Source organism: Heterodontus francisci, chromosome 10, assembly GCF_036365525.1.
Source record: "Heterodontus francisci isolate sHetFra1 chromosome 10, sHetFra1.hap1, whole genome shotgun sequence".
NCBI classification, from domain to species: Eukaryota; Metazoa; Chordata; class Chondrichthyes; order Heterodontiformes; family Heterodontidae; genus Heterodontus; species Heterodontus francisci.
In genome coordinates this window covers 42,288,172-42,307,082 of record NC_090380.1, presented here as the reverse complement: position 1 = coordinate 42,307,082, position 18,911 = coordinate 42,288,172, and the positions used below count along the sequence as shown (strand labels likewise).

Below are 18,911 nucleotides of genomic sequence, written 5' to 3'. Positions count from 1 at the left end.
TAAAACAGGTGATGGTGAAATTGGCAGCCCGATTTACATATTCCCTGCTTTACACCATAACACAAGGTCAAGATCCATCCCAAAGAGTGATGACATGGATAGGACTTCTGGGTAGATTAGTGGAGGCAAAAACCTTGGAATCATTTTTTTATAAAGGTCAGATGCTGCCTGAGGAGCTGCAGAATCTTTCTGGATGGATGAGCTAAGGTGGAATGGCCTTTCTTGTCTATATCCATCTTGTGATCGTGAGAGAAGGGAGAACAGTCTCATTGTGTCACTGATGCGTCATGCTTCAGGATATGAAATAAATAAAAATGACAACATCTTTGAGAAGTATATTGTTATTCAAACATTTTAATTCTCATGTTTGGAAAAAAATACTTACATTTAATATTTGACAATATAGAAATAATTTCAATACATGAGAAAGATATATAAACATTGAAACTGAGATGTTGAAGCATTTACAGAAACACTGGTGTTGTCTATCCTCTGAGATGGCTGTATCTAGATAAATAATACAGTAGTATGTCTATTATAGAATATCTGCTTTGGCCAAAAGTGTGAGACACAATTTTCCATAGCTTGCTTTTCTATGAGGTAAAATGGGATCAGTATAAATTTGGAAGGTACAATAATTTGAATTGACATTGTTCTATTACTAAGTGTAATAGATTAACAGGTAAAGTAAGCAATAACAAAACAGTATGCTGTGCATTGTTGGTGAAAAGTCAATCATTAAGTGCATTAACCACCAATCATGCACAATTCCACGTTCATAACATTTAGGGTAAAATATCTCCACTCATCCTCTTACAAGGTTTACTACAAGGTGCAATAAATATTACAATAATGTATCCCTTGTAGCAAATCAGACAAGGACATCCATTCTATTACAGTGAGAGATGAACTGACAGTAAAATTGTACAGTTTGACAGTAACCACCTCTCACTCATATTCATTGCACAGATTTATTTTAGAGAAGGCTTATGAAATGAGTTTTTAAAGAAGTGTTTGGCCATTACTTTGTATATTTTGGATTTATCCTTCATTCATTTTAATTTACACATTTTTATGAAAGAGTTGGTAATCCAAATAACCTATATTCCTCACCTTGTACAAATCCAGCTTCTTTATACCCTCTATCTCTTGCTTGTTCTAATGCACATTTAAAAACCCGGATAGACATTTGAGCTGCAGGTGGAAGATTGGGATTGATAAATATCATAAAGAATAAAATTTTGTGTGGCCAGACTGAAATTTGTAGAATCATTAAAGGTGGTCATTCAATTTGTCTGCCACCTCTATTTTCAAATATCATGGATCTCCTTTGAGGCTGGTAGAAGCAACTTGTTGAGGTCTCCAACCTCTGCCCACTTTTAGGCATGCTCATCCGACTTCGAAGAGTGACACCCTCAGGCCCCTTCTGACTGTCATTAAGTTCATGTGAGTAGCTGCTAGGAGTTGAGTGATCTAACTCTGATGGTGAATGTTGCTCCGGGCTGGATTTTACTGGACTAAGAAGCACCTTGTTGGTGTCTATGGGAGACGGGCGTTCCACACTAGGCCAGGGTGGGCTGAACAGGATGAGGCTCTGAGGCCTGCCTGCCTTTGATCTATGCTGTGCGTGCCGCATAAACCCAGGCTTTTGTTGCACTGGAGATCTTTCCATTCTAGAAGGTGTTGGACTATCAAATATATCTTCTCCATTTGTCTTGCAGGTTCTTTTCACAATTGGTGCTGCACGGGTGGTTTTGGACTGTACGAGCGAGGTATTTGGTGAAACTGTACAACTTCCGTGTTCAGGTATTTGAAACTTTGGTAGGCCATTTTCTTTCCCATCTTTAGATTCTGCTACTGAAGAATTTGTTAAAGAAGAATCCAGTCTGTATCTGCTCTCGGGGCTACTTGGTTCACACACTGTAATGGGCTGCAAAATCGATAACACTTTATCCAGGGGAAGAGAGGGAGGAGTGAGATTCTTATTTGGCAAAGGTTGGGGGACCTGGGTAAACTGCACTTTTGGTGGAATAACAGGAATGGCTTTGACTTGACATGTCTTTATCATGTATGTCATTCGAACAGCAGTGACACCGATTGGGATTGATTGAACTGGGCATCCATCAGATAAAAGAGGTTTGTCATTGACCATGGGGTATAAAACAAGTAATGAGGCCTTATCATTAGACTTCAAGCAGCCTTCCTCAATTATATCAGGTGTTATCCTTATGGGTTCAGTATCTGTAGACTTTAAGCATGGTGTTGTCCCTACACTTATAAAAGATAAACTCTCTGATTCATTAGATGATAATGAATTGTCTTCAGTTAGTGAAACAGGTAGCTGGTTACTTGTAGAGATTCCCTCAGTTTCATTTGGGAAATATACACAGTTAGCTAGAAGAGAGCTATTTTTTAAAGACTCACCATTGCAGACTGGTAAAGAAGTCTCTGGGCTTTGCCGGTTCCAATCAATATCATTAGTAACAGATTGAGATAAACCATTGTAAAGATCTTCAGGAGCTACTTTATCTGTACAAGCATCAGGGGACAGTATCTCCTGCCTTTCACCTGGTATTACAATTGGTGACATTAATGCCAAACACTCTTCCTCATTCTTTGTCACTTCATCCAGCTGGGATGACTGGGAGCTAGGCTGTTTTAATGTGTCATTGTCCAACCAATTTTCAGGTAGGAGGAGCTCACTGGCATCTGTCCGTGATGCTGCAGAATTCAGATTTGACTGAATATTGGCCAATTGTTCCTTTTGATCACTTTCATCGTTGGGTAGATTAACCGTTGTATGTTCTGTCTGCATGTGGAGGACATCTTCTGAGCATGTTTCTGAAAGATTAACATCTGCGATGTTAATACTATCCCTAATGCAAGGTTCTGAGGACTGAAATTTATGGGGAACAGCTGGACATTGACGCTGTTCATCTGAATTAGGATCAATTAATTGATTTGGATTAGACTCAGGATTATTTGTAATGAAAGAATCTGTAGAAGTTCCTAAGCATTCCGTTGGTGGGCTCTCAATTGGCGTCTTCAAAATATTTTTATCTGTTATTGGTTGAGTAAGCTCCATCTTTGAGGAAATACTTAACAAGGACTCCATCGATTTATTCTGCTGAGACTGAGTTAGGCTAGGATCAGACATCTCGGTACTACGTTCTTCACTGGATTGTATGTTATTTGTGGAGCTTAGGCAAACTTCTTCTGTGTTATTTTCAACCATTAGAGGTGGGCTTTGTAAGAACAAGTCAGGAAGACTGTGTATTCGTTGAGGTCCTTTAAACTTTAGTTTTAATGTGGCATCAGGGAGAGGCTTGTCCTCAATATCACTCTTGTCATGCGACTGAACCAATCTTTCCTCCACTTTTTCTTGAATGTTGTTAGTCGCAGTGACCTCCTCAGGTTCAGTGATCTCAAGCTCTTTAGTATCTGGCCACAGTTGCTCCATAAATGCCTTAGCAGAGTCCTATGAAAATACACAAAGCATAACATTAATGAACTCTTCAGGTTGTACATTGGAATTGGATTTTTAAAATGTATTAATCATTTTTATTGGCTCAAAGCATATTGCATCAGATGATGAGGGAGTGTTGCAGCCCATCATTGCAAGAGTATGGTGTTATTTTTTATTCTTTCATGGGATGTGGGCATCGCTGGCAAGGCCAGCATTTCTTGCCCAACCCTAATTGCTTGCTAGGCCATTTCAGAGGGCAGTTAAGAGTCAGCCACATTGTCCTGGATCTGGAGTCACATGGAGGCCAGACCAGGTAAGGATCGCAGATTTCCTTCCCTAAGGACATTATTGAACCAGATGGAGTTTTACGACAATGGATAGTAGTTTCATTGTCACCATTAATGAGAACAGCTTTCAATTCCAGATTTTATTAACTAAATTTATTAACGAATTGAATTTAAATTGCAGCAGCTGCTATGGTGGGATTTGAAACTGTATCCCCAGGATATTAGCTTGGGCCTGTGAATTACTAGTCCTATGATGTTACGACTACACCACCATCTCCTCCTCTTAGATATAGAGCTTCAAGGGATAGTTCAGTGGGATAAATGATCTGGCTAATGTACTTAGCCTTACAGGAACATTCTTTGCCTGGACCATGCTGGATTAACTGATCTCTGCTAAAGGAAACAATCAGTCAGATTAATCCTAGAATACGGAAAAGAAAATTAACCAGGATTCCCGCTACCACTTGCTGTCCGGTAACTCCTGTTGAAAAATCCATGTACCGATGTGGACTGAGGACATGATCATGCTTGTCTTTGATGGTGCTTGGGGTTGGTTCAGCCTCCAGCACCCAGTCTCACCTTATGCATGAAGAATGGCCAGGCAGGTGAGGTACCACAGCGTTGTTGGCACTTATGGAAGTGTACTTCAGCATGAATCACCACATTCAAAATAAAGAACTTGCATTTATATAGCGTCTTATCACCACCTCAGGATGGCTCAAAGCGCTTCACAATGCATCAGCTACTTCTAAAGTGCAGTCACTGGTGTTGCATAGGTAAATGTGACAGCCAATATGCATACAGCAAAGTCCCACAAAAAGCAAATCAATGGGACTAGACACTCTATGTTTTTGGTGTTGGTTGAGAGAGGAATATTGGCCAGGACATTGGGAGAACTCCTCCACTCTTCTTTGAATAATGTAATGGAATCCTTTACATCCACCTAAATAGGTAGGGTCCCCACCACCTTCCTGTCTTCGCCAAAATTAAGTCTAGGACAGGGAGGCCTGCGAATGCCCTTCCTGCTCCGCCGCTGATTGAGACCCTTAACTGAGCAAGTAAAGCCCAACTAAGGGCCCCACCCTGCCGCCGGCGCAATTATCCAAGCAGCTGGTAACCCTGTCGCCGTACGGAGAGCAAGGCAAGAAAAACTGTGCAGGCGGCTTGCCAGCTCCGGGGGAGTGGTCCCTCGTTAAAAGGCACTTAGTGCCCGAACGAGGGACTGGCATCGAGTGAGTGAGGTGGGCGGGTGGGGGTGGGGGTGGAGAGGCGGCCACTGACAGCCAGCCCCTACCCTTGCTGGCGACCCCACCTACACTCCCTCCCCTGAGAGACCCCTCCCGCCCTGACCTACAGCACCGCTCCTGGGCCTCGGCTGGGTGCTCCACTGGCAGCAGTCACAGCCTCCACTGTGGTGCTGCTCAGGTAAAGAGCTGCCAGCCTCTGATTGGCTGGCAGCTCTTAGAGGGCAGGACTTCTGACCCTGGGGTCCTTGATCCCGTGGAAGGCCTGCCGTTGTCACGTTAAGTGCCTAATTGGCTCTTGATTCAGTGGGCTTCCCACTAAGAGGCGGCATGGGATTCTCGCCATTGCTTTTGCCGGACGTTGAGACCCATGTTGCCCAGATAAAATCCCTGCCCATATAACTCAGAAGTGTGAATGTTAACACCGAGTTAAACTGACACTGCAGGAGAAGAATTCAAAACTTTAGAACACTGAGGTCAACAGGGAGTACATATTGAGAATTAAAGTGTGGAGATTAATGGTGCTTGCTGAATTTTCAGTCCATTTGTTTTATTGGATGGAAATTCTGCAGGGCCTGTTGTTCTCTGTGCCAGAATTTCCAATACACAGGTCTGGCAGGTGAAGGTCTGCTCCAGGAGCTTAAATTTGTAAAATCTATCCTCAAATCCCAACTATAATGAGAAGCCAAAGCATTATTACTCATTCCTTCCACTAGAGGTCACCTGTGCTACACATCAATAGAGATACAAGGCCCTTTCAGTCAGATTTTGATCTAAATATGATATTCTACAAAGATATGATACTAAAATTCTGTACTGTAAAGAAACAATCTTTAGATAGCTCTGTTTACAGTGCAGAATATGAAAATTTATAAAACTGAAATGTGTATTGGACTTTCCCAAGCGAGAATGAATAAATCCCATTTTAATCACTCAGATCAGAAAGCTTAGAATTTCTGGTTTAGGGGAAAAAATCCAAGTGGAAAATGGTGGCACACTAAATGAAATGTTGACCTCACGTATCTCCAGGGTCAAACTGATAGAAATATTACAAATGGGCCCTCTGTGATAGTACCGCATCTGACAGGATTATGTGTGTGGGTGTAGGGGCGGGGAGGGAGGGAGGGAGTGTGGGGGGGGGGGTGGGTGGGGGTGGTGGTTGGCGAGGATTAGAGGGAGGATGATTGCATTTAATGACCTGCAGCAACTTAAAGGGGCCACATTAGCAAAAATAATTTTGGCAGCTCAACTTCAATGTACCTATTTGAAGAATGTCTGTCTCTAAAGTGAAGGTAGTTGTGACCTTTCCGGCCAGTGGTGCTACGGTGTCTGTGGGTAGAGGTGGGCTGTAGGTGGGGTTGGATTATGTGACATAATTAAGTGAGAGCATTGTGAAGTCCAGCCTGCATAAGTACTGCTTCTGAGTCAATTGGAGGCGGAAGAACCACAGTCTGTATATTTTGGTGTGGGGTCACCAGCGAGTGGGTGTCATATGTGTCCTGTGCTGTCTAGCCAGCCTGGCTTCTCTCTGTTCCAGGCCTCGTTCTTCCAAAGAGCAAAAATACAGGGTTATCTCCCAGGGGAAATCCATTGTGGCCTCTTTAAAATTGTTGGGTGTGGGGGAATGGGTGCCCAAGAGCAGGAGGCACAAACATAGATGGTAAAGCATTTGTCAGCAGATTTAAAATAACAATCAAAATTGGCTGGAACATCAACTTTCCATGACCATTTTTAAAGTACCTGCTGGATCCTTTAAATCGACTTGTCCCCTTTCTTTATTACCTAGCAACACTGAGCAGCTGTTTTATATGGGTGTGTTTGACAATTAGTGTAAACAAGTGGTAATGACATGATATCAGACTTATGATGCCATGAATCATCACTGCCTTATTTAAATACGTTCGTACATTTTAGGGATGGTTTGCTGAACATGACAGTTATAAATTGGGTGGGTCCTGGACTGGGTGGCTAACCAGCTTCATAGAACCCATGCATTTCCCTTCTGCCCACTGCAATACCATCTGAAGTTTGAATGGTAGTATAGAATCATAGAAAGTTTACGGCACAGAAAGAGGCCTCTTGGCTCATCATGTCTGCGCCGGTCAAAAAACAAGCCACGCAGCCTAATCCCATCTTCCAGCATTTAGTCCGTAGCCCTGCAGGTTACTTCACTTGAGGTGCATATCCAGACACCTTTTAAATGAGTTGAGGATTTCTGCCTCTACTACCCTTTCAGGAAGTGAATTCCAGACCTCCACCACCCTCTGGGTGAAAAACATTTCCTCATCTCCCCTTTAATCTTTCTACCAATCACTTTAAATCTATGCCCCTAGTCACTGACCTCTCTGCTAAGGTAAATAGGCCCCTCCCTCCACTCTATCCAGGCCCATCACAATTTTGTACATCTCAATCAAATCTCCCCTCAGCCTTCTCTGTTCCAAGGAGAACAACCCCAGCCTATCCAATCTTTCCTCATAGCTGCATTTTTCCAGTCCCGGCAACATCCTCGTAAATCTCCTCTGTACCCTCTCCAGTGCAATTATTGAGGGTTGTTGTCATCTGGCAAAACAAAGATTCCTCAATCTAAAAACACATGCTTTGTGTTGTTACCATTGCTTTATCAAGTGTGAGTCTTGCCAATGTTATCAGACCATTCCACAATGAAATTAGCAGGGATTTGACCCAATCATATCCTCACCCTTTTCCATTCATTTCCAGCAGGAGTAACAGGAGTAACTCCTGTGAAGCCCCTTAGGATGTTTTAGTTCGTTAAAGGCACTATGTAATTGTAAGTTGTTGTTGTATTGAGGATGGTGGTGGGTACACATTCCACCACTGGGGTCTGATCTTCTGAGGGAAGCTTCTGTTTGAAGAAAAGACTCCAGCAATCCATATTATAAATAATAGTGTTGGTAGTTCTTCCTAAAGGCTTAGCAAATTCAGCTAGTGAGTCATTCTGTTATGTAGGTGCTCAGTTTGATCTCTGACCAGTACTAACTTGGCTGATCTCAGCTGAAATCACCTGATTTTCTGAAGAGGTATGAAGAGGCGACTGAATTGATATCGTCTGTTTTGTAGTAACACCCAAAATCAAAATTATCTCAAAGGTGTTTGTTAACGGATGGTACAATGAGGCACCTAGTTGTTCTGCAATAATTCTAGTGAATAATCAGGAAGGTGGATAGTGGTGGTTCCACTGTAAAGTATCACTGACATCGGTGTCCACACTTCTGACATCCTTCTCCATTCTATAGTGTAACAATTAAAAGTGCACACGTTCTGCTACACTATGATTGGAAGGTGCAATGATCTGTCTAACCTGTTTAGTTGCCGTTTGCTCTTCAGTATTTCCGCTGTCTGCTCTTTGATGTCCATTTTCACATGGTTCCCTTGTTGTAGGAACAGTTGTAGAATGTGTTTCGTCCAACTCTGTTTTCTCTGGGATGTCCAGAGAAACGGGAGAGCTGGTGACAGATGATGAGGGTGCGACTGGCTGCAATGGATCAGAATGCTGACATGTGGGATTTGGGAAAAGTTCTGGCTGATTTTGTGACGGTGAATTTGAGGAATCAGTGAGAGGCTCTGGCTGTAATTGGGGCTCCTCAAATTTCTGGTCATCTAAATAACAAAGAAAATGGATTTTTTGAGTTAGAAAAATACTGTTGATTAAAATAGTCAGAGACATCTAGCAAAGTGACCACTGAAATCTATCCCTCCTCTCCAAATATAAAGATTTCTGTAGTCTTCCAAACAAAACAGAGATACTGAAATTCTATCAATGACATGTCTGTTCATAAAACAAGAAGTGACAGAAAAATCTTTAATTGAAGAAATTGAAAACAATGAAAAAAATAATCAAAACAGAAAGTCCTGGAAATATTCAGCAGGTCTGGCAGCAAATGTGGAGAGAGAAACAGAGTTAACATTTCAAGTCAGTGACCTTTCATCAGAACTGGCAAAGGTTAGAAATGTAATAGGCTTTGAACAGTGAAAAAAGGGGGTGGTGGGGTGGGGGGGAGAAGAACAAAAGGGAAGGTCTGTGATAGGTTGGGAGAGATTAAATGACAAAGATGTTTTTTTTAATTCATTCATGGGATGTGGGCATCGCTGGCCCATCCCTAATTGCCCTTGAAAAGGTAGTGGTGAGCCACTTTCTTGAACCGCTGCAATCATGTCATGGAAGAAAAGGCAAAGGGAGTAGTAATAGGAATGGTAAAAGACAAAGCATTTGTCCAGCCAGAGTTTTAATAGCAGAATAATAAACAGCTCTGTCCAAAAGCAAAAACATGAAAAACAAGTTTAAGCCTGGTATATGGTAAAAAACAAAATGGCGGTCATGGTCTGACGTTGTTGAACTCAATGTTGAGTCTAGAGGCTATACAGTTGGAATACGAGGTGCTGTTCCTCAAGCTTGCATTGATGTTCACTGGAACACTGCAGCAGATCAAGGACAGAAACATGGGAATGAAAGCAGGGGCGTGTGTTGAAATGGCAAGCAACCAGAAGCTTGGGGTCATGCTTGCGGACTGAACAGAGGTTTTCCACAAAGTGGTCACCCAATCTGCCTTTGATTTCCCTTCTGTAGAGGAGACTGCATCGTGAGCAACAAATACAGTATACTAAATCAAAAGAAGTACAAGTAAATCGCTGCTATACCTGGAAGGAGTGTTTGTGGCCTTGTATGGTGAGCAGAGAGGAGGTAAAAGGGCTGGTGTTACACCCCCTGCGATTGCATGGGAAGGGGACAAGGTGTCGGGGTGATGGAGGAGTGGACCAGGATGTCATGCAGGGAATGGTCCCTTTGGAATGCTGATAGGGGAGGGGAAGATCTGTTTGGTAGTGGCATCACATTGGAGATGGTAGAAATGCGGAGGATGATCCTTTGGATGTGGAGGCTGGTGGGATGGAAAGTGGGGACAAGGGGAACCTTATCGTGGTTCTGGGAGGGAGGGGAAGGGATGAGGGCAGAAGTGCAGGAAATAGATCAGACACAGTTCTGGCCCCTGTTAACCAAAGTGGGAGGGAATCCTCATTTGAGGAAAAAGGGAAAACATACCAGAAACACTGTTGTCGAAGGTTGCATCATCATAACAGATGCGACGGAGACGGAGAAACTGGGAGAATGGAATGGAGTCCTTACAGAGGTAGGCTGTGAGGTAGTGTGGAAGTCGGTGGGCTTATAATGAATATTAGTTCACATATTCATCCGTGTCTGACCCATTTCCCACACTTCTGCCCTCACCTGAAATGACATGGTCTTATCACCTGAAATATCTCCCCTCCTCTCCTGAAGGTTCTTACTGTTGCTGAAACCTAGTTCATCTGCGATAGTTGAATGTCAACAGGCGAACCAACCATGAAGGACACTATAACCAAGTTCAACATTGTCCTCTTCTAATATTAACACAATCTCTTTCCAACTTATCACTGTTTTACAATCAGAGAAAATCTGAGCTGATTTCTCTGCTCCCTCATCCAGAGGCACTGTGGCCTTCTGTTCGCACCCTAACTTCCACCAAAACAGTTCATATAAGGGAAATAAATAGGGGTAGGAGATGTGATGTTGCTGATTTGTACAGTTTAATACCACGCTGAGCAGTGCATTTAATCACTGAACCATTTAGGCATTTATCAAGAGTTAGCTTTACATAGCTGTTTCCTGTTTAACTAAATTGATTTTAACACAAGATGTGTTGAATTGATTTAAAATCTTACGGTTGACTACAGTAAATAAACAAACATAGCCAGTTTCTCAATACTTTACTTGAAGCTATAGCATAAGGGCTCATAAATAAGGTGCTATTCACCTATTAAGTGCATCATGTTCACACTCAGTAGGGTAAACAGATTATCCATTCACTATAAGGAACATACCATTTAGTTCATGCCATTCTGAATTGGTCTGCTCACTCAGAGGATCTCCTTTCCCTTCTTCTGTTGTGGGTAGAGTATTACCATCACCCTGTGATGTTCCATTTGTCGATTCTTGCAGACCTGAATCTTTTAGATTCTGTGCTTCCCTACATGGTGTGGTGCTGGGGCTGATAATTCCTGAGATGTGTAATGGCACAGATACAGAAAAAGGCTCAGATATATTCAATGCCATCAGCTTTCTATGATGTCGAGGCGATGCTTCAAGGGGAAACAAGTTACCCGGGAAGTTAGATTTTGCTGAAGAGTCATTGGGATTTGTTGAATAAAACAACCGTCTAGTCTTTGGTGATGTTGGTTCTGATTTGTTGAAGGCATCTCCACGAAAAACCTTCAGCTGCTCTGGTTGTGCCCTGAGTAGTGCTGGCTCTTTGGCAGATGTTCCTTGACTCTCATTACTGGCACATCCTCCAATAGCACCAACAAGGTCTTCCTGATCCCAATCACTGTGCCTCCTGCTGAGGCTGTAAGAACTTCCTGAGCCAAGTGTGTGTGATTTCAGTGACGGCGAGAGGCTTCCTCCCAGAGCTGCACCATGTTTAAATCGACCTCCTTTTTCATCATCTAAGAAATAGTAATAACATATTTTAAAAAGTTTGAAATAAAACACAAATTAGACTTTTAACTATTGGGGGATAGGGTCTGCATGTAGATTGCATTATTTTCCATTTCACCGCCTTCTTGTTGGAAGTCATTTACTCAGTTCTCAGCTCTCCTCAGACCATGAGCTATTCCCTGACCAAGGCAGATGACTTATCGTAGGGCCTCCATCCCATTTTATAGGACAGTTGTATTGAAGTAACCTCCAATTTTCTTATATCTGGGGAATATAAGCACCTTGGGACGTTTTTCAATGTTAAATGTGCTATATAAATGCTTGAGTATGATTCTGAGGTCTGGTGGCTCTTGGATACCTCATCAATTTGATCATTTTTTTAAATGGAAGACAGTCTTGTCCTCACACAATATGAAAAGGCACCTACCTTCAGCAGGGGTCACCAAACAAGAACAGGGAACCAGAACATTTTTTCCATTCATATCCCAAGGTCCATGAAGCTGAATTTAGCAGCTCACTGTACCTGTTGTTGTGATCATATGGCAGGGTTCAAATCTGAGACCTGCCTACGACTGAGTATCACACGAGTTGGTTCAATTACCCATTAAGCTACAGGGGAGCAGGAATTATTATTAAATCTAACTGAATGGTTTGTTTGTTTCATCACTTTGGCCATCCTTTCTACTATTTTTGTTTAAATGGTGAATGCTGACAACGTAACGCGGGATATTGGGTGTGTTAACTATTCAACCTTACAGTGAAAGAGGGAATGAATCTACATACACTGCTTGTTAATGAAATGTGCATCTTTTAATGTTAATTTTCCTCCCTTGTATTACCAGTCTCAGCAGCTTGAATCAAAATTCAACAGAAGTAGTTGAGACATTTCTTAGAAAAGGATGTCAAAATGATTCAAAATTCTTTGTTTAGTTTATTTTTACAAGGGTGCTCACAATGGCTCCCTTTTTAATGTATCCCATTGCAGGTCATTTGCCAGTCAAGCTGTAATGGTCTATTGATGATGTCATGCAGAATGAAATGCTCTCTCAGTGCATTCTCACATTGCAATGCCACGTTTTTAAATTTGGATCCATGGCTATGTTAATCTGGTGTAATGCCTTTTGCAGCACTGCTGATTTCAGGATTTAACATTGGATTACACTCCATTTTCCTTCAACAATATGAGGATGTGAAATGGTACAATGGATACAAAGTCTTACCATCTGTTGGCAAAGAGCAAAGGGATTCCATGCTCTTAGCAGGTCGAATGTTGGCCTTCTCTGTTTGAGCACAAAAAAATAGAACAGAGATTTGGTGAGTATGAAATATAGCTAGAATAATAAAACTGGGGACGGAATCACAAGACTACAACCCAATAAAGGTGTTCAGGCATTATACATTGAGCAAAGCTTGGTCATTTATTTCAATATCCTGCAAACTACAACTACAACACTAGATTGTAAGCTTTCACTATCAGCCTTGGCTCAGTGGTCACACTCCCGTCTCTGAGTCAGAGGCTGTTGGTTCAAGTCCCACTCCAGAGACTTGAGCACATAAGCTAAGCTGACACTCCTGTGAAGTGCTGAGGGGGTGCTGCATTGTCAGAGGTTTGTTTTCAGGATGCAACGTTAAACTGAGGCAACCATCTTCCCCCACAGATGGCGCTGGCACTGGTTGAAGAGGAACATGGGAGTTCTCCTTGGCAGCCTGGCCAATACTTATCTCTCAACCAACATCCCTAACACAGATTATCTGGTCATTCATCTCATTGCTGTTTGTGGGATCTTCCTGTGTGTAAATTGGCTGCTGGGTTTCCCTACATTACACCAATAACTATATTTCAAGTGAAAAGTACTTAATTGGCTATAAAATGCTTTGGGACATCCTGAGGTCATGAAAGGTGTTTTATAAATATAAGTTTTTTTTCTGCATTTGTTATATTAAATTGTGTATATGTTATATGGGATTTTAATCATGTTTTGTGAAAACTTCAGATTCTTGTGGTTCTGGGAATGTTCTAGGGCTTCTGTGCTAGACTGAAGAATAATCATACTCCTGGCACATTGAAAAATAATCTGTACCATTATAAGGAAATGTCATATACGGCATACAGTGTGGCATTGTTAAACTTCTGGTACAGCCTTTTCAATCTAGTCACCTTGCGACAATTGAATGCAGCTCTGTCAATTTCATACTATTTCCACCCACAGTTAGACCTTGAAATTGTTCTGTGTGAATAGCGGGATCGCAATCTATTTTAGTGGAGACATTAACATGTCTGAAATAAATTGGCTTAACACCTCCTTTAAACGACAGCGAAAGGAAAGACATACAAATATGGTAAATATTCCCACATTAATATTTGCGGTGTGTTAACGCTCATGTATATATTTGGAGGCTCTTGCATATTTAGGTATATGTTTGCACATATTTCATTAAAATGTACATTTACAGATAAGGAAGGGCTTTCATCTTTCACCTGCCCATGAACACCAGGATGCGAGGCGAAGAGGAGAAACAGGGAAGACACCCACTATGTAGTGGAGGGGTTCCCAAAGAAACCTGGCACAGGTACTTGCTCCAGGACCCCATGAACTGGAGGGTGTGCATGCAGTCCCAGGGGCAGCCATAGGTTAAAGAGAATGGAGCTGTAAATTTAGGAAATTTTCTGTCTGTCCCCAGGATGATCTTGGAGCCTTGGGACCTTTGACTGCTGCTATTCATACCTGAGACAGGAAAGCTACGTGTTGCTCTCCTCTTACACATACAATTCTGCGTCTGTTGGATGCCCATTTTCTTGTTAAGGTACATTTTCCTTTTTGGATGCCCAATGTATTTTAAGAAAGTGGTATTTAAATATATATATAAAGTTAAAATATAAAAAATGTCAAAGTGTATAATAGCAGAAATAGGTAATGGTTCCAATTTTGGTCTGCTATAGATACATTCTTTGGTTCAGTGGTGTCAGTCATTCCCATAAGTGGTCTGAGCATCTTATGCCTACGGGAGTTGACTTACACTGCCTCATCCATATTTCAATGAGAGTGGGATTTAGGTGTTCAAAATGAAGCTCCCTTATGATCTGGACCAGACCTTCACATATTTCCTGTGTACTTTTTCAATCTTTCCAAATATGGACAATGTTAGATGAGATGAGGCTTGGTTCGATTTGTTAAGTGCTTTTATTCCACTCAGTTCTATCAGTGAAACTTATCTTCCTGTGTGATATAAAAATAATGAACACACGGTGCTTTGTAGGTCATTTTAATTAACTGAAGCAGAATGACCCTCTCTTCATTCTAACATGTAGTCGAAGGTCAAACTTATTTTCTCTGCGATCTCCTGCCTCTTAATTTTTACAGCACTTGTCTGTGTTGTTGTCATCTTTGATATCGGAGTTTTGTTATTTTTAAAGCCTGACCCTGTTATCAGCTTTGTGAAAACTGACCTCCCATTCCTCAAAAGAGCAGAGTGGACCATAGTCTGAAATCTCAAAACACTGCATTTTGGTATACGTGCACACATACGTTTTCTGCAAGTGCACAATGTAATGTCAATACTTTATTATTCTCATTCCTTTTCTCTTAGCCAATAGATAACACTATCGTTCACAAAGCTCATACCCATCAGAATTATTGACTAGACTTATAACAGCTGTGACAAATTAACATCAATATCACACAACATCAGATTAATCAATACTTTCCCTAGGGTGGTTCTTGCCACTCAAAAGTCCAATTAAAATCACAAAAAAGGACAAGAAGAGGACATTTGGCCAATCGACTTCATTCCTCTGCTACTCAAACTCAACAAGCATTATGACAATTGCATTTTGAACATTGATAATTTCTTTCATTCCACTGCCTTACATTGAACTTGAAGTCCTCGACTTAATATTTTGGATTCAACATATCCATGCCATTTAATGCTTTATATAGCTCAATGAGATCACCCATAAACATTCTCTCTTGAGTATAACATTCCTCATGGTTAACCCCCTTAACATTTGGGATCACTCTTCCCTGTACCTTTACCACTGGCCTGGTATCTCTCTTGAAATGTGGTAAACAGAATTGCATATATTTGGTCGAACCAGGCCATACTAAAACCTCAGCAAGACCCCTGTTGTGCCCTGTTCTGGCTATGTAACCCAACATCCTGCTTGACTTTTTTCACATTGTCTTGATATGAAAAACAATTGGGGGTCATTTTGAGTTTGGGCTACAGTGAACAACAGGTGATATCAATTAATCACTTGTTATACATCTCTCATTGCAATGTATATGGAAATCAGTATGGGGAGAGATGTATAGTGGTCGGCTGAACTGATATTGCCTGCTTTACACTGTCACCCCAAAGTCAGAATGACTTGCAATGAGTCTACAATCACTCCCAGCTCCCTTTCTAAGTCGTCCCCTTGCTAAATCTATTCCTGTCAACGTTTTAAATATGCTGCCCATTTTTTCTCCTAGTATGTAATACTTTGTACTAGTGAACATTAAATTTCAATTCTTATTTGTTCTACCAATTTGCATAACAGAAGTTTCCTTCTGTAAAACTTGTATTTCTGTGTTTCCATTAAGTCAATGGAAAGAGTAAATCAAAGGGTTGCGTGGTGGTAGGTGGTGTGGTGGTGGAATACAGAGGGGCTGTGGGGTTTATATGGGGAGGCCAATCTGCTACTGCCCGCTTTATGCCCCTTTGGCCAAATGTTAAAAGTTCAGCTCATAATTTTCTTATATTTTCATAAAGGTGTTTGCTGGATCCTGGGCCAGTTGTGATCAGTAAAGTTATTGCCACCAGGTGTCAGTATTCTCCTTACCTGCAAATTGATGTCCTCTCACAAACACACTGCCATTCCTGCTTAGTTTACCCTTTGAGTCATTTCCTAACCGTCCCAGGTTAAATATGGATTTCCATTTCTTTGTCTTTGCAGGGAGTTTTCTTCTGGAGAAGAGACAGGATTATTACAGTTCAATTACAAGCATAATAACATGCCTAGTTTATATTACCTATTAAAACCTTGTGCCAAAATGTACAATTTCAATTCAGTCCTGAATTCCAGGTGACCTGAACAAACCAAACCAATTGAATGTAACTGTTCCATTCCAGCACCACGCGGAGCTGAGGACGGGGGATGATGCAGTGAATTAGCACATTGTCCTTTTTGCTGGGATTTCCTCTGCCAGCTGTTAAATGACCTCACAACAACAACTTATATTTATATAGCACTTTTAACATAATAAATCGTCCCAAGGTGCTTTACAAGAGTGTTCTAAAACAATGTATGACGCTGAGTGACCAAAAGCTTGGTCAAAAAGCTAAACTTTAAGGAGTGTCTTACAGATGTGAGGTAATGCATTTTGGAAGGTCTAATGCAGGTGGGATGTATACAGTAAATGGCAGAACCCTTAGGAGTATTGACAGGCAGCGAGATCTGGGCATACAGGTCCACAGGTCACTGAAAGTGGCAACGCAGGTGGATAGTCAAGAAGGCATACGGCATGCTTGCCTTCATCGGTCGGGGCATAGAGTATAAAAATTGGCAAGTCATGTTGCAGCTGTACAGAACCTTAGTTAGGCCACACTTAGAATATTGCGTGCAATTCTGGTCGCCACACTACCAGAAGGACGTGGAGGCTTTGGAAAGGGTACAGAAGAGATTTACCAGGACGTTGCCTGGTCTGGAGGGCATTAGCTATGAGGAGAGGTTGGAAAAACTCAGATTGTTTTCACTGGAACGACGGAGGTGGAGGGGCGACATGATAAAGGTTTACAAAGTTATGAGCGGCATGGACAGAATGGACAGTCAGAAGTTTTTTCCCAGGGTGGAAGAGTCAGTTACTAGGGGACACAGGTTTAAGGTGCGAGGGGCAAAGTTTAGAGGGGATGTGCGAGGCAAGTGTTTTACACAGAAGGTGGTGAGTGCCTGGAACTTGCTGCCAGGGGAGGTGGTGGAAACAGATACGATAGCGACGTTTAAAAGACATCTTGACAAATATATGAATAGGAAGGGAATAGAGGGATATGGGCCCCGGAAGTGCAGAAGGTGTTAGTTTAGGCAGGCATCAAGATCGGCACAGGCTTGGAGGGCCGAATAGCCTGTTCCTGTGCTGTACTGTTCTTTGTTCTTTGTTAAAGGAGGAAAGTGAGGGGGAGAGACAGAGAGGGTATTCCAGAGCTTAGGGCCCAGGCAACTGAAGGTGCAGCCACCAATGGTGCAGTGGTTAAACTCAGGGATGCACAAGAGGCCAGAATTAGAGGAGCACAGATATCTCAGAGGGTTGTGGGACTGGAGGTGACTGCAGAGATAGGGAGGGGTGAGACCATGGAGGGATTTGAAAACAAGGAGGAGAATTTGAAAATCGTTGCTTAACCAGAAGCCAATAAAGGTCAGTGAGCACAGGTGTGATAGGGGAACAGGACATGGTGCGATATAACAAAGCACTATCATTCACCAGTACTATCATCCCCTAGGACCATCATTCCCCAGGACCATTCCCCAGTACTATCATTCCCTAGTGCTATCATTCCCTAGGAGCATTCCCCAGTACTATCATTCCCCAGTACTATCATTCCCCAGTACTATCATTCCCCAGTACTATCATTCCCTAGGACCATTCCCCAGTACCATCATTCCCCAGTACCATCATTCCCCAGTACCATCATTCCCCAGTACCATCATTCCCCAGTACCATCATTCCCCCAGTACCATCATTCCCCAGTGCTATCATTCCCTAGGACCATTCCCCAGTACCATCATTCTCCAGTACCATCATTCCCTAGGACCATTCCCCAGTACCATCATTCCCCAGTACCATCATTCCCCAGTACCATCATTCCCCAGGACCATCATTCCCCAGCACCATCATTCCCCAGGACCATCATTCCCCAGTACCATCATTCTCCAGTACCATCATTCCCCCAGTACCATCATTCCCCAGTGCTATCATTTCCTAGGACCATTCCCCAGTACCATCATTCCCCATTACCATCATTCCCCAGTACCATCATTCCCCATTACCATCATTCCCCAGTACCATCATTCCCCCAGTACCATCATTCCCCAGTGCTTTCATTCCCTAGGACCATTCCCCATTACCATCATTCCCCCAGTACCATCATTCCCCCAGTACCATCATTCCCCCAGTACCATCATTCCCCAGTACTATCATTCCCCAGTACTATCATTTCCTAGGACCATTCCCCAGTACCATCATTCCCCAGTACCATCATTCCCCAGTACCATCATTCCCCAGTGCTATCATTCCCTCGGACCATTCCCCAGTATCATCATTCCCCAGTACCATCATTCCCCAGGACCATTCCCCAGTACTATCATTCCCCAGTGCTATCATTCCCTTGGAACATTCCCCAGTAGCGGTGGTAGTAGAAGCAGATACATTAGGGACATTTAAGCAACTCTT

The 18,911-nt window shown here is 42.3% G+C and overlaps 1 protein-coding gene across 2 annotated transcripts in view; it reads right to left on the bottom strand.

Annotated features, from left to right (window-relative positions):
• Positions 1-361: 361 nt before the first annotated feature.
• arhgap31 (Rho GTPase activating protein 31) overlaps positions 362-18,911 on the bottom strand; it is a 106,373-nt gene continuing 87,823 nt past the window's right edge. The window contains exons 8-12 of one of the 2 annotated variants that reach the window (XM_068040497.1): positions 16,307-16,431; positions 12,705-12,764; positions 10,872-11,492; positions 8,317-8,615; positions 362-3,478 (exon numbers count right to left, since the gene is read on the bottom strand). In XM_068040497.1, coding sequence (XP_067896598.1) covers positions 1,283-3,478; positions 8,317-8,615; positions 10,872-11,492; positions 12,705-12,764; positions 16,307-16,431 — 3,301 coding nt within the window. In that variant the 3' untranslated portion in view covers positions 362-1,282. The remainder of the gene's footprint in view (positions 3,479-8,316; positions 8,616-10,871; positions 11,493-12,704; positions 12,765-16,306; positions 16,432-18,911) is intronic. The other variant, XM_068040498.1, reaches the window with a different exon arrangement.